The sequence below is a fragment of the Triturus cristatus genome, chromosome 10, assembly GCF_964204655.1.
Source record: "Triturus cristatus chromosome 10, aTriCri1.1, whole genome shotgun sequence".
Lineage (NCBI taxonomy): Eukaryota > Metazoa > Chordata > Amphibia > Caudata > Salamandridae > Triturus > Triturus cristatus.
In genome coordinates this window covers 1,132,847,518-1,132,864,436 of record NC_140593.1, presented here as the reverse complement: position 1 = coordinate 1,132,864,436, position 16,919 = coordinate 1,132,847,518, and the positions used below count along the sequence as shown (strand labels likewise).

The 16,919-nt window shown below is 41.4% G+C and overlaps 1 protein-coding gene across 1 annotated transcript in view; it reads right to left on the bottom strand.

Moving 5' to 3' along the window:
- Positions 1-532: 532 nt before the first annotated feature.
- Positions 533-16,919, bottom strand: part of RAB26 (RAB26, member RAS oncogene family) — an 875,198-nt gene continuing 858,811 nt past the window's right edge. Inside the window, exon 9 of the mRNA XM_085629407.1 lies at positions 533-5,464. Coding sequence (XP_085485533.1) covers positions 5,362-5,464 — 103 coding nt within the window. The 3' untranslated portion in view covers positions 533-5,361. The remainder of the gene's footprint in view (positions 5,465-16,919) is intronic.

Here is a 16,919-nt window from a genome sequence, read left to right as displayed (position 1 = left end):
TAGCTATCCTCGCCGACACAAAAGGCAGAGGCATGACTTCAGTCCGCGGTCAGTCTTTGAAAAGTATGGTATTCCTAAAAGTAGCTGAGTTACACCCACAAAAGATATCCTTAAATGTAATGAATGCATTTGTAAGGCGCCAGTCCATCATCAACACAGAGGTGTCCTCAGAGACATTGTGTAAAAAAAAAAGTCTATTTTCAGTTAATATTTGAAAAAACGCAATTGTTTGTGGCTCCTGTGATGTCGTAGATGATGCAGTTGATGAAGTCATGTCTGATGTCACAATTGATTTTATTGACATCAATGATGACATCATCTGTAATGTCATGTGTGTGGTCAGGAGCACACCACTGGGGAACAGAATGGTTGTGTAACTAAGCATAAACACATCATTTTTATTGTTTGTGTAAGTTTTGGATCATGATAATAACAACATTTAAACAGATTTAATTTTCCCACAGAATGTTTAAGGATGTTTGTTTTTTGTTGTTTAGTAACTGATCTTAGTAAAAAATCAAAACGTACCTTCGCAGAAAGCTTTTAATGGAACATTTTTTATTTTACATTAAAATTCTTTAACAATTACCCTTAAGATGCATGAAGCCCTACACCAAGTACCCCTCTGGACGTGGGCATTAATTGTTCCCAATTGGTACTGTGCCAAGTCCTTTTACCTCAGCCCCTGCAGCTGCCTGGCTTGTCCTGCATCCACTATACTCAGAGGGTGACCATTCAGTGTGCCATTATCAACGTAAAGCAACAAGCAATATGGGTCTGATGCAGTGCTTAATTGGAGCTGGTGGTTTCCGGTGCTCGGCACCGGCTATAAATTGTCAACACCAGGACTTATGACAATCTGCCACATGGTGGCGCTGCTTGTCTAAATTACAGACTAACTCAACAACAGTTATTTATTGGTTCAATATACAGTAAATGACTAATACCTGCCACCCAAGCCATTCTTAAAGCATTGGGGGCCTGGAATAGTCTGAATTGTCAAACTTGTTGGAGTGCGATGGTTAGTAGTTATGTTGGTAATGTCGTTTGCAGCGTTGGCAGGGGCAATAGGTGTCGCAAACCAAAGTTGCCTCCTGATGACAGCCCTGGCACTTATTTGTTTACAAATTAAGCACTGGTCAAATGCATCAAACTGGTAATGCACAACACTGCCACTCAAAAGGATTCACTTAACCCTCGTCTGATCAATAATTCATGAAGGAGGATTCATTCTGTGAACCCTTTTTAACGCTTGCAAATGCAGAGATGGAGGCCTGCAAGGGACAGAAAGAGATTTTTCTCTGTGCATGGTTTTGCAGTGGGCTGGCAATTCCGTCCTTGACCCTAAAAGTTATATGGGCTGCAGTATGCAAAAGGGATATTATGGGTGGTGGGTGGAAGCAACCTTTCTTACATCCATCATTTCATTCAAAATGTAATAGACGAAGGATGCTAAGCTTAGTGAGATGTTATGGGAGGAGGAGACAGGCCATTGTTGATGCCCAAGTCTACATGTCTCAAAGGAGATGTTACACCAATTCATGGTACAATTTCCTTTAAACAAAGATAGCTTGCATTGTAAAATGCCTTACAAAGTGCACACAAGTTAATTCATTTTTTGGTAGAACAACAATATACAGCTTTCATAAATTCTTAAGACTGATTTCATCTTTGTTACGAAATACAAAAACAACAGGATCATAGAACAGTCACATACATTATTCTACATTCAAGAAATGCAGCAAAAGGTACATTATTCCCAAATGACAAGTACCACAAATTAGAATAATGTCAGATTATTTCTCCTCATTCGCCATACAACTTACGTTTACTTAGTTTCAGCAATTCTTGAGGGTGGCCCTTAAAATAAGTTTTGTTTCACAAACATTTTATTGGTAAGGAACACACAACTGATCTTTTTGCAGCATGTCCGCGAGGCCTTGGACCGTATCATGATGGGCCAAGCACATATGTCTTTTCTGTGTGCGAGATGTCTAAAGTTCAAACACACAATTCAGAATTTCTACAAGTAAGTGCTTTCAATGGGTAGGCATTGAGAGCCTGCACTCCTTTAATTTGAAAGGGAGAGTACCTGCACTTCTCAGCACTGTTGCAATACGTGTAATGGGAGAGTACCTGCACTTTCTCAGCACTGCTGTTATACATTTAATTGGAGAGTACCAACACTTCTTAACACTGCTGCAATACATTTAATGGGAGAGCACCTTCACTCCTCATCACTGCTGCAATACATTTAATGGGAGAGCATGGGCACTTTAAACTCACAAAAAGTACATCTGGCTCACAAAGAAGGGAAAACAAAGTGCACACATATGTGATCATATATGTATGTGTGTATAGTAGTGTGTTGTGTAGCTGTCAGAAGAGAGCTTCTTAAAGGACGAGAACCCTCACTCACCAGAGGATGACATGCTTCATCACTGGATTCCCTCCTCATACTCAGGCTGGAAGGTCCTTGGTGTGGGCTAAAACTCCCCTGAGGGTGAGAAGCTGAGGTGTTTTGAAAAATGAGCATTGTTGGAGGGTCAGTGAGGGGCTGAGTGCAATGAAGATAGTAAATAAAACTTCAGAGGGCCAAATTAACTTTATTTGCTTCTCCTCTGGGACCGGGTTAAAAGAAAGAGGACTCTGGGTTCTAATCAAATATACCCCTGTAGATGGTCAACATGTTTCAGCCCTTGGCTGACCTCAACTGTGGTTCAGGGGCATTCGACAGGACCTAGACAATTAGTTGCTCTACTCAAAAGAAAACAATAACAATCCAAAATATACTGGCCACAAAAAGATTAGCCCGTATGTACTCTGGGTCTACCGTCTTTCTACAGTGAGGAGGAGAAAATCCACTCTCAAGCCACAAGGGTAACGCCACTATCACAAAGCTGCTAAAGTCAGCATGGAATCCTTTGGGCATGCCGCCGACAGTCAGGCACTTTACAGGTGCAAACAGACTCTAAATAGTGAGTGCCTGTACTTGTATAATTCCATTTAAAACAGTGTTCCAAATCAATGCATGAACTTCAGACAGAGCAAGCAGGAAACCGCGAGAGGCAACCCCTGCTCACTGTTTCTGACTTGTTCTATTTAATGTTTGTGCATTTACTCAGAGCAATTCCAGGTTATGTGTTTGAACTTTAGACACTTCACCTGTTTCTTTTTAATGCTTGGACCATCATGATACTGCCCCAGGTAACCATTTTGGCACCTATAAAGAAATCCAATTAAAAAAAAAGATTGTTGTGCACTAAAATCCATAGGATAAATATCACTCCAGTTGGCAAATGATAAATGTCCCACTTGTGAAGGATATGACCTCACTTCCTGGAATGCTAAAGTAGATCAACTATTGGCACAGGGTTCCATATTGTGTCATTCTTGTCCAGAAACACTTTTCTTTATCACTCTGCAGTCTGGTTTCCCCGCAGAGACAAAATAGTAAGCTTCTGTAGGACACACACGGCCAGCTGCTTCACAGCTCCACCTTGAGCCTCCCACTTTTATGGCCGAAGAGAATACATCTATCCAAGATGGCTGAGATGTCCACTCTACGGCTAAGTGTACAAGATAGAAGGCCCCAACAATTTTATTTTGTCTTGTCCTGATTTTTTACCAGCCTGCCTATAAAGTTACTTTTACAAATTATCACCCATTGGTGTGATATCAATATCTGGTCAGAGGTGTACCTTTCTTTGATGATTAACTATCAATGGCGCCAGAAACAAGAGTCACTGGAAGGTGCTGGTTACACCAATGAACACCATACAATCCGGATAGCCAATCATCCAAATATTTACAAATCCTTTGGAGCCTCAGTGCATGCTCACCTCAATATAAACCTTCTGGTTATCTTTTTCCCTGTAAAGAGAGTGGTCCTATTTTTCCTCTTTTCAAGCCTTTGGATTGAAATTGGAACACAAACTAAGAAAGTCAATTGTTTTTGTGATCTAGATGGCTCACCGACCATCCGGGGTGATACGTTCTCTCCTGAAATCCACAGGACTGGTGTGGCACCCATCTTCTTGCCTGCCTTATTTTTAAAATTCTTGGGAAAATATGAATTTCACGCTGGTGAAAGATTTCACGTGTGTAAATTTGCAGTGCACAAAGAGAGTAGCTTTTGTTTCTTCATATACCATCTTAACAAAATTAATTAAATTGACTTCTGTACTCAGTTTTGTGCTTAAACTCAGTTACAATTGTGAGTGTATTACCACTTAAAAAGAAGCTCCTGTCTGCATTTATCATTAGCATGGCAGCCGCCATCTTGTTTCAAGCCTGCTCCTGAAACCCAGGATGCAATACAAATGGAGATATTTTGATGTGCTTTCTCTATTGTAACCTGCTGCCTGGGTAGCATTATTCCGTCCTACCACTGCTGATGAGCAAGATGCCGTAGAAATGAATCACCTGTTAGAAGTATCCATTGACTTAACTCTACATCTTTGACATGTCCCACTCTTCCACTGTGCACTTTAGGGACACTTGGAAATGTGTAACGTTCTCTGCACAACAAAAATAATTCACGTTGAACTAATAAATCAAATTTCAGAAATCTGAAAACGCAATGAAAAAATAAACCATGTGCTCTCCCCTTTGATTTTTTTGTTGTCAGATCTCCTTTCTTGAGTTCACCTAACTCGCGAGCTTGCCTTAGTGATGGCAAATCATGGTACTGACTGATCTACACCAATGATGATACCACTCACTGCGCTTAGACTACATCCCAGACATTGGAAGGTATTTACTGTTCGAATTCCATCAACATGTGAATGATTTGACACTCCGTCTCATAGGACACAACATTCCTCAAATCGTGGTCCAACATACTGAGATCCAATGCCCTTTAAGTGATGAGAATCGAACATTAAGCGAGTCTGATAACAATATTATTGGCTCCGGCAAAGGTTTAACCTGCTGAAGTCTTGATAAAGATTCCTAAAAAAACATCCTGGAACATGGAAACAAATGTCAACTACAGTACTACACACAACTTCATTTTAAAATAAAAAAACAGATATTAGCCGGCGTAAAAGCCTCAGACCGACTCAGCGTTGACATGAGTGTCATTTACATTGTATGAAAAGCGAAGAAGTTGCGAGTCGTGTCCTCTGAGGGGGCTTCAGCAAATTTCCGAGCTGGTGTTAAACCATGCGAGGACTGGATCCAACATCCAAACACCAGAGAAGCCTTGATGTCCTCTTGTTCATCGTGTCTCGTTGCAAACCTTGACAAAGTAGACAGACACCAAAGAAGGGACATGCACGGCGGGGGGAATATTCCTGCACAGGTGCGTGGCGATGGCAGTCGCGAGTCTCTGCACGTGGGTCAGCCGTACTCCTGGTACTAGGATCGGCAGCAGCTGGAGCCTTTGACTTCCTTCTTCACGTAGTCGTGGAGTTTAAATTTAGGCTCGTTGGGCAGCTTCATTGACCGATGCTTCAACTCCCTGGCAGAAGGAGAGAAAATCAAGCAGTCACCAAAGTGGCACATTACTTCTACTGAAATGTTGCTGTGTTTCAAACCCCTAACAAGATTTCAAAATCATCACTACAATGGGGACAGTTCTGCATTTTATACATTTAACCCTCATTTTAATTATTATTTGGAACAGGAATGCTGCAAGGATCTTCCATGCCTCGTGGAGTCATCCCGACAAGCTTTAAATAATTAAAAATGAAGTTTTTGAGGACTTCTGAAGTAATATTGGATCTTATAGGGTGTTTAAAGCACTCGAAAATGTCCCGGTGCTCCAACATGAAGACCATCGTGCTAACTTGCAAAATTAGGGAACCAGACTAAGTCAAGTCTTAAGATTTTTCCTGCACACAATAAGAAGGAATTGATTAAATCAGCCGGGAGAGCATCTGGAGAGTGTCATCGCCAGGTAGCACCCTAAGGCTGCTGTCACACCTCACCTTATGGAAGCACCAACCCTGAGTTCGAGGGGAAGTGAATGGAAGAAAAAAGTAACTTAACTGTAACAATTCTTTTAGGACATGCAATTTTAAGATGCACATGCTGTGCTTATTCTGCCATGTAGTGGGTAGGCTCAGTGAAGAATCTAGTTTATCAAATTGACAACAGGCATATCTTGATATGGCTATGTGCCCAAAGGCCAAACATTGCATACGATAGCATAGTCCAAATGTATCCTATTGGCAAGCATACAACACACGTGCATGCATTTTATAATCCATCTGGCAATACCTGCCAATGTGATGTCATTTCCAGTATTCTGCTGACCCTAAGCAAAGAAAAGGTGGTCAGTCTTTCTGATGACTATTGATCTGTCCATGTAGACATTGACCATCCCTCGGGCATCTAGTGCGTGCAACAGCTTTTCTGTGAGTTATTGTGGATTTGGAAGAAATGTTGGCTTCTGAATAGTTTGATTGACATGAACAATGCAAGCAACCCAAGGGAGAAACATAGGATGTGTTCTAAGGATTGGTCTATCCTCCTGTGACTGGCTAAAAGGATTTTAAGGATCAAAAATGTGTTACTTCTTCTCAGTGATATAATTTGTACTAAAAAAGACAACTATGGTTGAAAATTCTGTTGTTGATTGTATTCCGAATGTAAAGCTCTCAGCTGCCAGTGTGGCAAGGGTCACTTCATACCAATACTATTGAAAATTAAATGCATCCTTTAAAAGCAGCTGAATGGCACACCGTCTTATGAAATATACAAGTGCCTGGGGGAAGGCCAAGACACTATATTGCATTGAGGGACAGATGGGCCGGCTTTAGTTGCTGAAAGGGAGGGGGGAGGCTGGGGGAGGATGGAGCGGGAAGGAGTTATGGAAAGGAATACTGGGAAGATGGGAAGACAAGGCAGATTCTACAGGCAGTGGTTAGAATAGACTAAGATATAATTGTTTCCTGGACAAGCAGCGACTAGATTAGTGGGCGTTGGTAAGAATTTAGGTCCCAGTAAAGCGGTTCCTCATAGGAGGCATCATAGTAAATGTTCACTCCATATTTTACTTTGCAATTAAATCAATATTCCTGCATGACATCAGATAATGAGCACAGGACGTCCACACAGAGAAGACACTCAACGCTGAAAATAAATTTGTAAAAAGCATTAGAAAAGGTACATTGAAATTAGTGCGATATCGTTAAATGAACTTGTGAATCAATACAAAAGAGTAGATTTTCACCTATTTTAAGCAGTGTTGTAGAGGGTGGTACTCTATTACCTTGAATCTTTAAATCCTCCTGCAAGATCCCAAAGAATGGAAATCCCAAATAAAAGACCACCTTTCATTTCCCCAGGTGTGTGTCAATGCAGCTAACGTACTTTATGTCTTGCGTAATACCTTCTAGTTGTGGGATTTCATGTCACCCAAAGCACATTAATTCATTGTTTGAGGGGTTTTTTAAATAACAAACTACAAATGGTGTTTAAGATTCAGAGCTACCGGAGGCAAAAGTAGTTGATATGTTCATAAGGTCCCTGTTGACCTACGTTTCAAGGCTTTTATTCAGATTTTTGTCCCCTTACAATGTCTTATTATTAGTATATTATAGACTTCTGGATCTTTTTATGGTTAGCGTTAGTGGGAAATGTTTTTTTCTGTAAACCCAGATAAGTATTTTAATATTCGGAATTCAAGATAACAGTTTCTGGAGTCTGTCCAGAATTCTTCATCAGTGTATTTGGCCTCTAAGTCAGAGTCGTGAAAGGTTGTTCTGCTTCTGGAATCCTTATCCGCCTCAACATTTTCATCTCTGCCTTTTCAAAGTTTTGACAATGACGCACACACAATCTTGACGCCGCGTATCGTCATATTCATTAAATTTTTTATGACAAACCTTGTAAAATCAATCAGTGGTTACGGAGTCTGACACCCTAAAGGGTGTCCAAAGTGGCCTGTCTAGAAAAAGGCCCGCAAACTGAAAATTCTGTAGTCATTCTTCAATGACATCAAATGCTGGCGCCCACTTTCGATCTCTGTCAAAGTCTCTCACCCAGCCATTTCTGGATGGCCTCCAGAATACATAAACACTACTTTTCTACCTGCCCAACAACACTACCAGCGCGCTTCGATTTTCAGACACAGTCCTCTACTTCAGAGTAACCTGTCAGATTAGGACAGAGCCGTGCCACTAGAGATTCTGAGCGTGATCAAGACCTCATGAGGACTGAAGGCATCTGACTTCCCAGCGCCTGGAGACGTTTCGGCGTAGAGTGTCCTACATAATTATACTACTGCAGCAGGTTTTATTTCATGAATGGAATAGGTTTGCTTGCTAAAAACAAAAAACAAAATAAGAAGCACAGTTTTGCTCAGAGAACATGAACAGAGTATGCTTCCCATGGGAGCATTTCATTTTATCTGTGGTCTGAGGGATATTTATATATGTTTATTATTGATAGGCTGACCAGTTTCGTCCTGAAACGGCCTCACCCCATTAGTCATACACCAGAATCTATGCCATTTTAGGACACAGAGTGGCCATCAAATAAAGAGTACTTCCAAAATATATCTAGTAGCTCAAATATTTCATATACTGTCAGCTATATAAATCCTAACTATTATTGTCTACAGATCATATAGAGACAGCTGGGCTTAAGAAAATCACTCCTACACATGGACGTCATTGAGGGGTCGGCAGATGTCTCATCTGAGACCCCTGGTTTGCCACTTGTGACCCCTGGCACTGCTTTTGTGAGCCCTGGCCTCAGAGGTGGCGAAATCAGTGGCTGGAATACAGCAGCCGCTCCACTTCCCTGCTCTTTTTTATGTCAATTCTTTTTAAAAATAATAGTGAATCATATTTTTTTTATCACAATTAATGTAATCAAGAATGAATTACAATTTTCTGGAATATGATCCTCCCTGGCAGCTGAGGTAAGTAAAAAATGATTTTAAATGTACGCTGTGTGCACACTTGCGGGTGAGAGTGTCTATGTATGAATGAGTGTGTAAATGTGTAAATATGTGTATGTGTAAGCATGCGTGTATGAGTGAGCGCGAAGGTTAAATGGCGTGTGATGTCGTCTCCGCTACTCCTGACATTTTGATGAATTGACGTTCACGCTCCGACACATAGCAAAATCCTCGTGAATGGGACTGTGAGAGTTGAAATACATATTGGACACGCGATAGTCTCTTCCTTGACAGAAATGACAAAGTCTGTAAAATGTGTGACCAACAGTAGCCGCTCCTGGAGGGAGTGCTGCGTGGCGGTGCGGCCAGGGAGGGGCAGGGTGGGGGGTAGTAAACTACGGCATACGGCCGAACCGCGGTAAGTACATAAATACATTAATAAAACTAATGACATTGGGCACATTGCATGGCCATTTGGCGTTGCAGCATGCTCAATGTAATTCGTTTTATTTATTTATTTACTTACCTTCTTTCGGCCGTATGCCGTAGTTTACTACCCCCCACCCTGCCCCTCCCCCGCCCCGCATCACCGCCCCGCAGCACTTCCTCCAGGAGCCGCTACTGGTGACCAATGAGGACTAAGAAAACGAGATAGAAAATAAAGACAGCTTGGGCAAAATCTAATGCCAAGGCAATCAAAAGCTAATTTGGGTCTGGTTCATAACAGGCTATTATGAATACATAAAGGGGTCCTACTTCACGTACTCATAACTGCAAATCACAAAAGTACGTGGTCCTGATGCCTAACGTGAAGAGCTGTCTGCCACGAGTGCGAAGGACGGCGCAAGTAGGTCTATATTGTGGGTGTAAATGTGAGAGAGGCACTAGGCAGTGACTGGAAAATGGCAAATATGAACTACAAAATGGGAAGAGGTATTAGAAATTTAAGGAGGGCTCGGGGAGGAGCATACAAATGCAAACACGTCACATTTGCCCACTCAGAGGTCCTGCAAGGAAATCACATACAAATTCTTGGAGGCAGGGTCTAACACTACCAGTGCAAAGACCAACCACTAAAAAAAGGAAATAAACTAATAAAAGAAAAAGTAGTCACTTCACTATTAACTTTGCCTACATCCATATGTCAAATTGTGCAAATGTAAAAAAAAGCCATACAAAATACATAAAATCAAAAAGATCCATGTACAAACAGTTGTCTTAACTGTCCACACTGTAGGCAACTATAAATATCCTATCATTACAAGTTAAAAAACATTAAAAATAAAATGTACTAAATAAAAAAATCAAATGACCCATATACATTCCATTTTACAAAGAAAAAAATATTAAAAAGGGAAAAAAAAGGAAAAAATAGTCTGTTTTTGTATAAATTGGAGTCACCTACATAGGTCAAATATGTAAACATGACAGCTTTCAATACATAGAAAATTACAAATGGGTAAATTGTTCATCTATCGATAATTTACCCGTGCACTTGAAGACAAATAATAGCAGATTGCATACCCCAAAAACGTACACACACAACGGCTCACAACACAAATTGCAGCTGATGTCTGGCTTCCAAATGTCCTGCGGTACAAGGGGAAGAGGACAGAGCTAAAGTGTGGAATATATTTGAGTATGCTTGCACCCATGTTCGTCAGAGGTGGTTTATTTTCCTCTGGTGGCGCCTGGTTCTCTATTTTGTTTTATTTGTAGTTCTACATAGCATAGATGGAGATTCTTGCTTACTATACTTAGAGCTACATTTTCATGTAAAATACACATTTAAAATTGCAAGTATTAACTTTCGTCATATTTTGAGTTGCACAAGGCACTGATAGGGTTATTTTTCATATTAAATGTTTTTGCATTATATCAACTTTCACATATAAACACACATATGCTACAAACTATGCATTATTTATGTTTAGATTGACCATAGCTAATCTAGGCCCGCGTTTACTATGGCTAACGTTTAGGAGCCATCTTGTTTCATGTCACCGGTGTATTTACTTTCTAGGAGAAGCTGAACTCACAGTTTACAAACTTGATGTGTTTTTGCTTTCTTTCTCATGTGAAATGTTTTCCTTTATGTGATAAATGCAGAATGTTATCACTAGTGGCTACAGTGCACCTGCAGAGTGTAATGTATCTCGTTTGTTGCAGATAAAGGTAAGTTTGTAGCACAGAAGCTGCATTGTGAAGGATCCTGAGAAACTAATGAGCCATAGATTGTATCCGTATGCTTTACCCTAATTTGAGCATTTTATGCGAACCATGTGCAGATCCAGCAAATGTTAGAATTGTGTGATTTAAGGTAGTTCAGAGCGGAATGTGTAGAGAGACATGCTTCTGTCCACTTTCGAGACAGCTTAGAGCAGGAAAGGTTGTTCTCTTTATGGAAAAACTGATTTACTTGAACTTTTCCTTTGAGACAACTTTATAACAATTTGTCTTCTTAGTTATATGATTTTGATTGATTTGAATTTCATATTGATCATTTAATTCATTTATTCATTACTGATTGATACAAATGTGATGATTTGGAACATGCAAACATTTAACCTTTAATAAAACTTAATGGTTGGAAAACTTTACTCTCTGTCTTCTGTGTGGAGCCTAGTGTGTTTCACGTAATTTAAATGTATTGATTTGATGACTACACTCAGCTGTGGGTATATTTCTGATTCATCAGATATCGCTTTCTAGGCCCCGAATTTGCACAAAGAAAAGGGCTAACTCCCCATACCTTCATGTACTGGAGTGGGGGATAAACTCCTACCATTAGTCGTAAATCTCCGCCCAGAGTCAGCGGGGTGCATTTAGGTGGAGATTTACATCTAGGAACAAGAGTAAATCAATGTGTGCAGCAGAAAATCACGGCCATAGATTTAGCTTTGTGAATTTGGCCTCGTGTTCTTTTTGAGAAAAATAAAGTATCTAAAATATTACTCAAAATATCCACAGGATGGCAGTATTAAGCCAAATTCCATAAAGTTGGCCTCTTAACGTATAACATGGACTATTTAAGTGCAATTTAGGTGCGACATCTTTACCAGACGAATATAAAATCGTCTTCCTAGGTTTTACAATTGACAGTAAAAGCTATCATTACTTTAAAGGTTTTATTTTGAGGGTCAGCCGTTCCACAAGAACCTTTCATAAAATGAAAGGATTTCATATAGAGAAATACTGCACAGTGGTTAGGTGACTTCACACTTTTTACGCGCCAGCAATTTACAGTTGTTGGAACAGAGACCGTGTCCCAGTTCACAACTCTTGAAGAGAGTGAACTATATTTGGGCTAGAAGTGGCGGCTCGCATAGGGCGTGCTGCGGGGCGGGGGAGTGGCGGGGGGGGGGGGGGGGGGCGGTAATAAACTCGGACATACGACATTACGGAGGAAAGTAATTGTTACGTTCCTCCGTTCCGTCGTATGTCCCAGTTTACTACCCCCCACCCTGGCTGTTCACCGCCCCCAGCACGCCCTATGCAAGCCGCCACTGTCTTGATATGTCCTTGAATATTGAACTTGGTTTGCAAGTTATATTTTTCTCTGAGAAATGGATGTCTCATTAAAATCATATAAAATGGTGCTAGCACAGCGCCTCTACTCTATGCCATTCGTGAACTAAGGGCCAGATATACAAAGCATTTTTCACAGAATAGGGCCATTTGTGACTGGAAAAAAGGTTTTTCAAAAGAACAAAATGCGATCTGGTAATGTGTTAGTGAATTGCTTTTTGCATTTGCGATTCGGTATTTGGAAGGGCATGTTTTTGGTGTCCCTTCCAAATAATGAATCCTTATGGTATGTAATACTGTTTTGCAATGAATTACGGTTGCAAAACAGTAATACTTTACCACCAGTTCACTTCTCAAATTCCATATTTCACTATACTAATTCACCACTAATCCTTTATGGGTTCCAGAGTAGCTAGCTACTCGTCACTACAGCGTTTCAACACCCCATCAGGGTTACAAGCGCTATATAAATGCAAACCTTTTTCCCTTTTCTACCACTCCCCAACCCTTCTCAATCTGAATAACTGACTAACATATCCACCACTCAAATTACTTTCATGTTTCACCATACTAATTCAACACTAATCCTTTATGGGTTTCCGGAGTAGCGTGCTTCAACACCCCATTAGGGGTAACAAGCGCTATATAAATACAAACCTTTTTTCCTCTTATATCCCTCCGCTATCCTTCTGAATCCAAATAACTGACTAACCGATCCACCACTTCAAATTTGCTTGCATGTTTCACTATACTAATTCAACACTAATTTGGGTCCCGGAGTAGAGTGCTACTCGCCGAAAAAGTGCTTCTACGCCTCATCAGGAGTAGTAAGCACTATATGAATGCAATTACAATGCAATACAATGCAATACAACCCATTTGCAAAGGGGATAGGGGCTACAAGGGACCCCTTCTGCTTTGAGAATGTAAATAAAAGTATTTTTTAAGAGCAGTTAGTGGTCCCACAGACCACTGCCTGCTCTTAAAAAATGAAACTTCAAGGTTTCAATTTTTCTTTTCAAATGCAGGAAAACGGGTTGCATTAAAAAAAAAATTGCTTTATTAAAAAGCAATCACAAGCATGGTGGTCTGCTGACCTCAGCTGGCCACCTGTGATGGCTATGAGTCCTAATGAGTCGCAAACTGCAAACTTCCTCATTGATATCCATAAGGTAGGTCGATTTGCGACCAACAAGGAATCCTTGAAAGAAACTCAATGAGTTTCATATATCAGGAAGACCGATTTCCTAATTGCGATTCAGAGGAAATCGCAATTAGGATATCGGTATTCCTAAAGTTTGTACACCTGGCCCTAAGAGACCAGTCAGTTGTCATGTGCACCATGAAGGTGGCCCAGATTCTTATAGAAAGAGCAACATTATAGTCTGTTAATTTAAACACAATACTTTTTTGCACAGCTGATATTCTGAATTCAGGTATTAGAAGGCGCTTTCATAGGTATAAAGAAGAAAAAGGAGTACTGAGGAAATAAAATATTTGCTTAAGATCAAACAATCCGGATAAGTGAGGAAGCCGGGATTAATTCCTTGTTTTCTGGTTTCACTGCGTAAACATCAGCCACTAAATGGGTTTTTATTTGTTGTTCCTTTTTACCTCAAATGTTAATTCTTTGCTTTTAACTTGTTGTGCAGGAGAGAGTAGAGCGGGAGTTCCTCGCGCTGAGCCAGAGCCAGGTGTCTGACTGGAGCCTCCAGTGGTTTACCCACCTCTATAGTATAGGATGAAGATGTGGGAAGTGTATATGCGGCAGTCGTGGGGCCTTTCAAAATCCTATGAGTGCACACCCCTGCTGGTTGTTACAGACAGTGTTAGACAAAAACCCTGAAGAGGAATCCGAATGTGGGCTTGGTTACTGAAATAATTCTCAGCCCAGTTCTCCTAGCATGGCTAACACTAAAACATATAATTTAAAAAACCACACACATATTTTGCAATTCCTTGGGCTAAATGGCTCTAACCACTCACCACTCCCTTTCTCCTTTCTATCTGCTACTGGTTTGACACACCCGACAAGCTCTGTATGACACACACGGTTTCAATTACTCGATCCTGAGCTGTCAATCACTCATTAGTGTGACACAGAGGCTACATTTGGCTTCTAAGCGCTGACGCATAGTGCTTTGGTGGAGAGCTGTGGTACGAGTATTTAAGGCCCACCGCTCTAACAGGGCATTGTGTTTCACCACAGTGCTTAATTTGTAAATCAGTAAGTGCCGGTGCCCAAAGTTTTGCTCAGAAGTCCACAGTCTGTGCTTCCAGTTTTGATGGTGCTGAATACCAAGGCTGCATGGTCTTGATTCCACCTCATGTCTCTTTAATTCACCATCAGACATTCTTTATCTCACTCTTTCAGGTTCTTTTTCATCCCTGCTTTCTTTCTTTGTCATTGGTTTTCCATCTTTCCCTTCTTCTTTCTAGCCCCCTTTTGTGTTTTTTCTCTCACTTGCTCTGGGTCAAATTCTGATGGGGAAAATAAGTGCCGGTCCCAAAAACATGAGTGCCAGCAGGGCCCACCTGCAACCACCGACTAAAGTTAATCACTCTCACCACGGTAAACATGCAAACTGTGCACGTGCCTTGTAAAGGGGCACTGACTGTACTTCCCCAGGGCATCTGACTTGACCCACCATTTACCTGGTCTCCTCTTTGAGCTACTGCAGAAGACTAGAGTGTGCCCCATTGGCTATGTCTGTCTGAATGTCCTTCATCCATAAATTCAGAGAGTTCACTAGTTACTGATTCTGCAGATGAAAGCTGCCAGGCAGTCTCACATGGAGCAGCCGTGTGTTGTCCTGGTTTAAAGCGCTCTTTTAAAGGCTTGGAAGTCTCTTTGTGGAAGTGATCAGTGGCAGCTCCTCCGCTAAGGCGGAGGACCGTCGCCCCACTGCTATTTCGTCAGTGCCAGAAAGAAAAAGATAATAACAAGACGTTATTATTTTCTTTTACTATGCGGGAGTCGGGCGGGGCTGGCTCCCTGACGCCAGAGCAGGGGGGAGTGGTTTGCACTCCTTTAAGTGCACATGACAGTTTGTCCATCTCTCTAGGGCCTGCCAAACCGAACGTGCCCAACCTCCCCAGGCACTGCCTGAGCATCCAAACAGGGCGCTTCGACAGCCACAGCGTCGTGATTGGTTGGAAGAGCCCGGAAGCCTGAGTGCTTCCGGTGCTGTAGCAGACCTGAAGAGGACGGAGGAGAGGCAATGGCGGAGAAGGTAAGTTAATTTTTTTAAAGTTTTTTTTGATCCACCCCTCGCCTCACCACCCCTGTTCCGAGTGAGCTGCCCTTGGAAAAGATCTTTAGGTCTTTTTAATAAGAGCTCTTGCATCCAGTTTTTTCAATCACAAATCATATCCCCCCCCAGGATACTCGGCCACTTCTGGCACTATTTATTTTTTACTATGATCTTTACCGAGTCCCTCCAGTAATGTCCTCTAAACTCTATGGTTCAGCAGGATTGCCTGGGAAATTCACATTTGAATGATTTTTAAATGTTTTTTTCACCAACTGACTAAACTGAATTTATGTGAAGTGAAAACTTAAGTTAAGGAAAATCTTGAGTCTATAAGGCATAATACAACGTCATAAACACAAGAGAGCCCCACGTTGATGCGTGGGGAGGGGAACTAGAGGCGTGGGGTTCTGTGAGCTAGCAGCCTCCAACAACAAATGTTAACCACAATAAGAGCTGCTCCTAGTATACATATTAATATCATATAGTTACCAGTCATATTAAAACCCATAATTTGATAACTATAATGATTTTTACCTTCACTCACTTACTCACGGGCCCCCACTTAGTTTAGAAGTGCATCCTTGTCAGGTGTATGCCCGCCCTCTATCAAACCAAGTTTTTAAAGGGCGAGGACTGGTCTATGATGAAGCATGACACCAGGTGGGGTGTGAGACCAGTCCGTCACATGTTGTGAGATGCCTACACTCACAAGTCAATCATAATTTCACAGTGGTCACTATACTAAGAGCAGCTCTTATTGTGGTTAACATAATACAACGGCAACCTTTTTGTCCAAGCATACACACATTGTAGTAATTTCTTACCCAGTCCAATGGTACATATGCACGGATGTGCGCCAATTTCCTTTACATCTCTTTGTTTCCCTTCATGCTTAAGCACAGCCACAAATTCAGCACGGCCAGTCTGGAGCGCCCTTCCAACTACACCCAAACTCTTCCCAGATAGTCCACTCTAAATGCACACTCTACCAACTAATTATCGCATCTCTGATTGGACTCCTCAGCAGTGGTGCCATTCCTGCCAGTGCATAATTTGTAAAAAAAACAAAAAATTGGTGCCAGAGCCCTCATTAGGAAGCCACTGCTGTTTGCACCACCCCTTGCCCCTGCCATGCTGCCATTGAGAGCACCAACACAGCTACTGACCCTCACACTGCTACAAGTGTGACAATTCAGACTATTCCAGGCCCTCAAAGCTATGGAAATGGCTTGGGAGGCAGGGAGGAGTCATTTTTAATGAATATTGAATTAATAAACAAACGC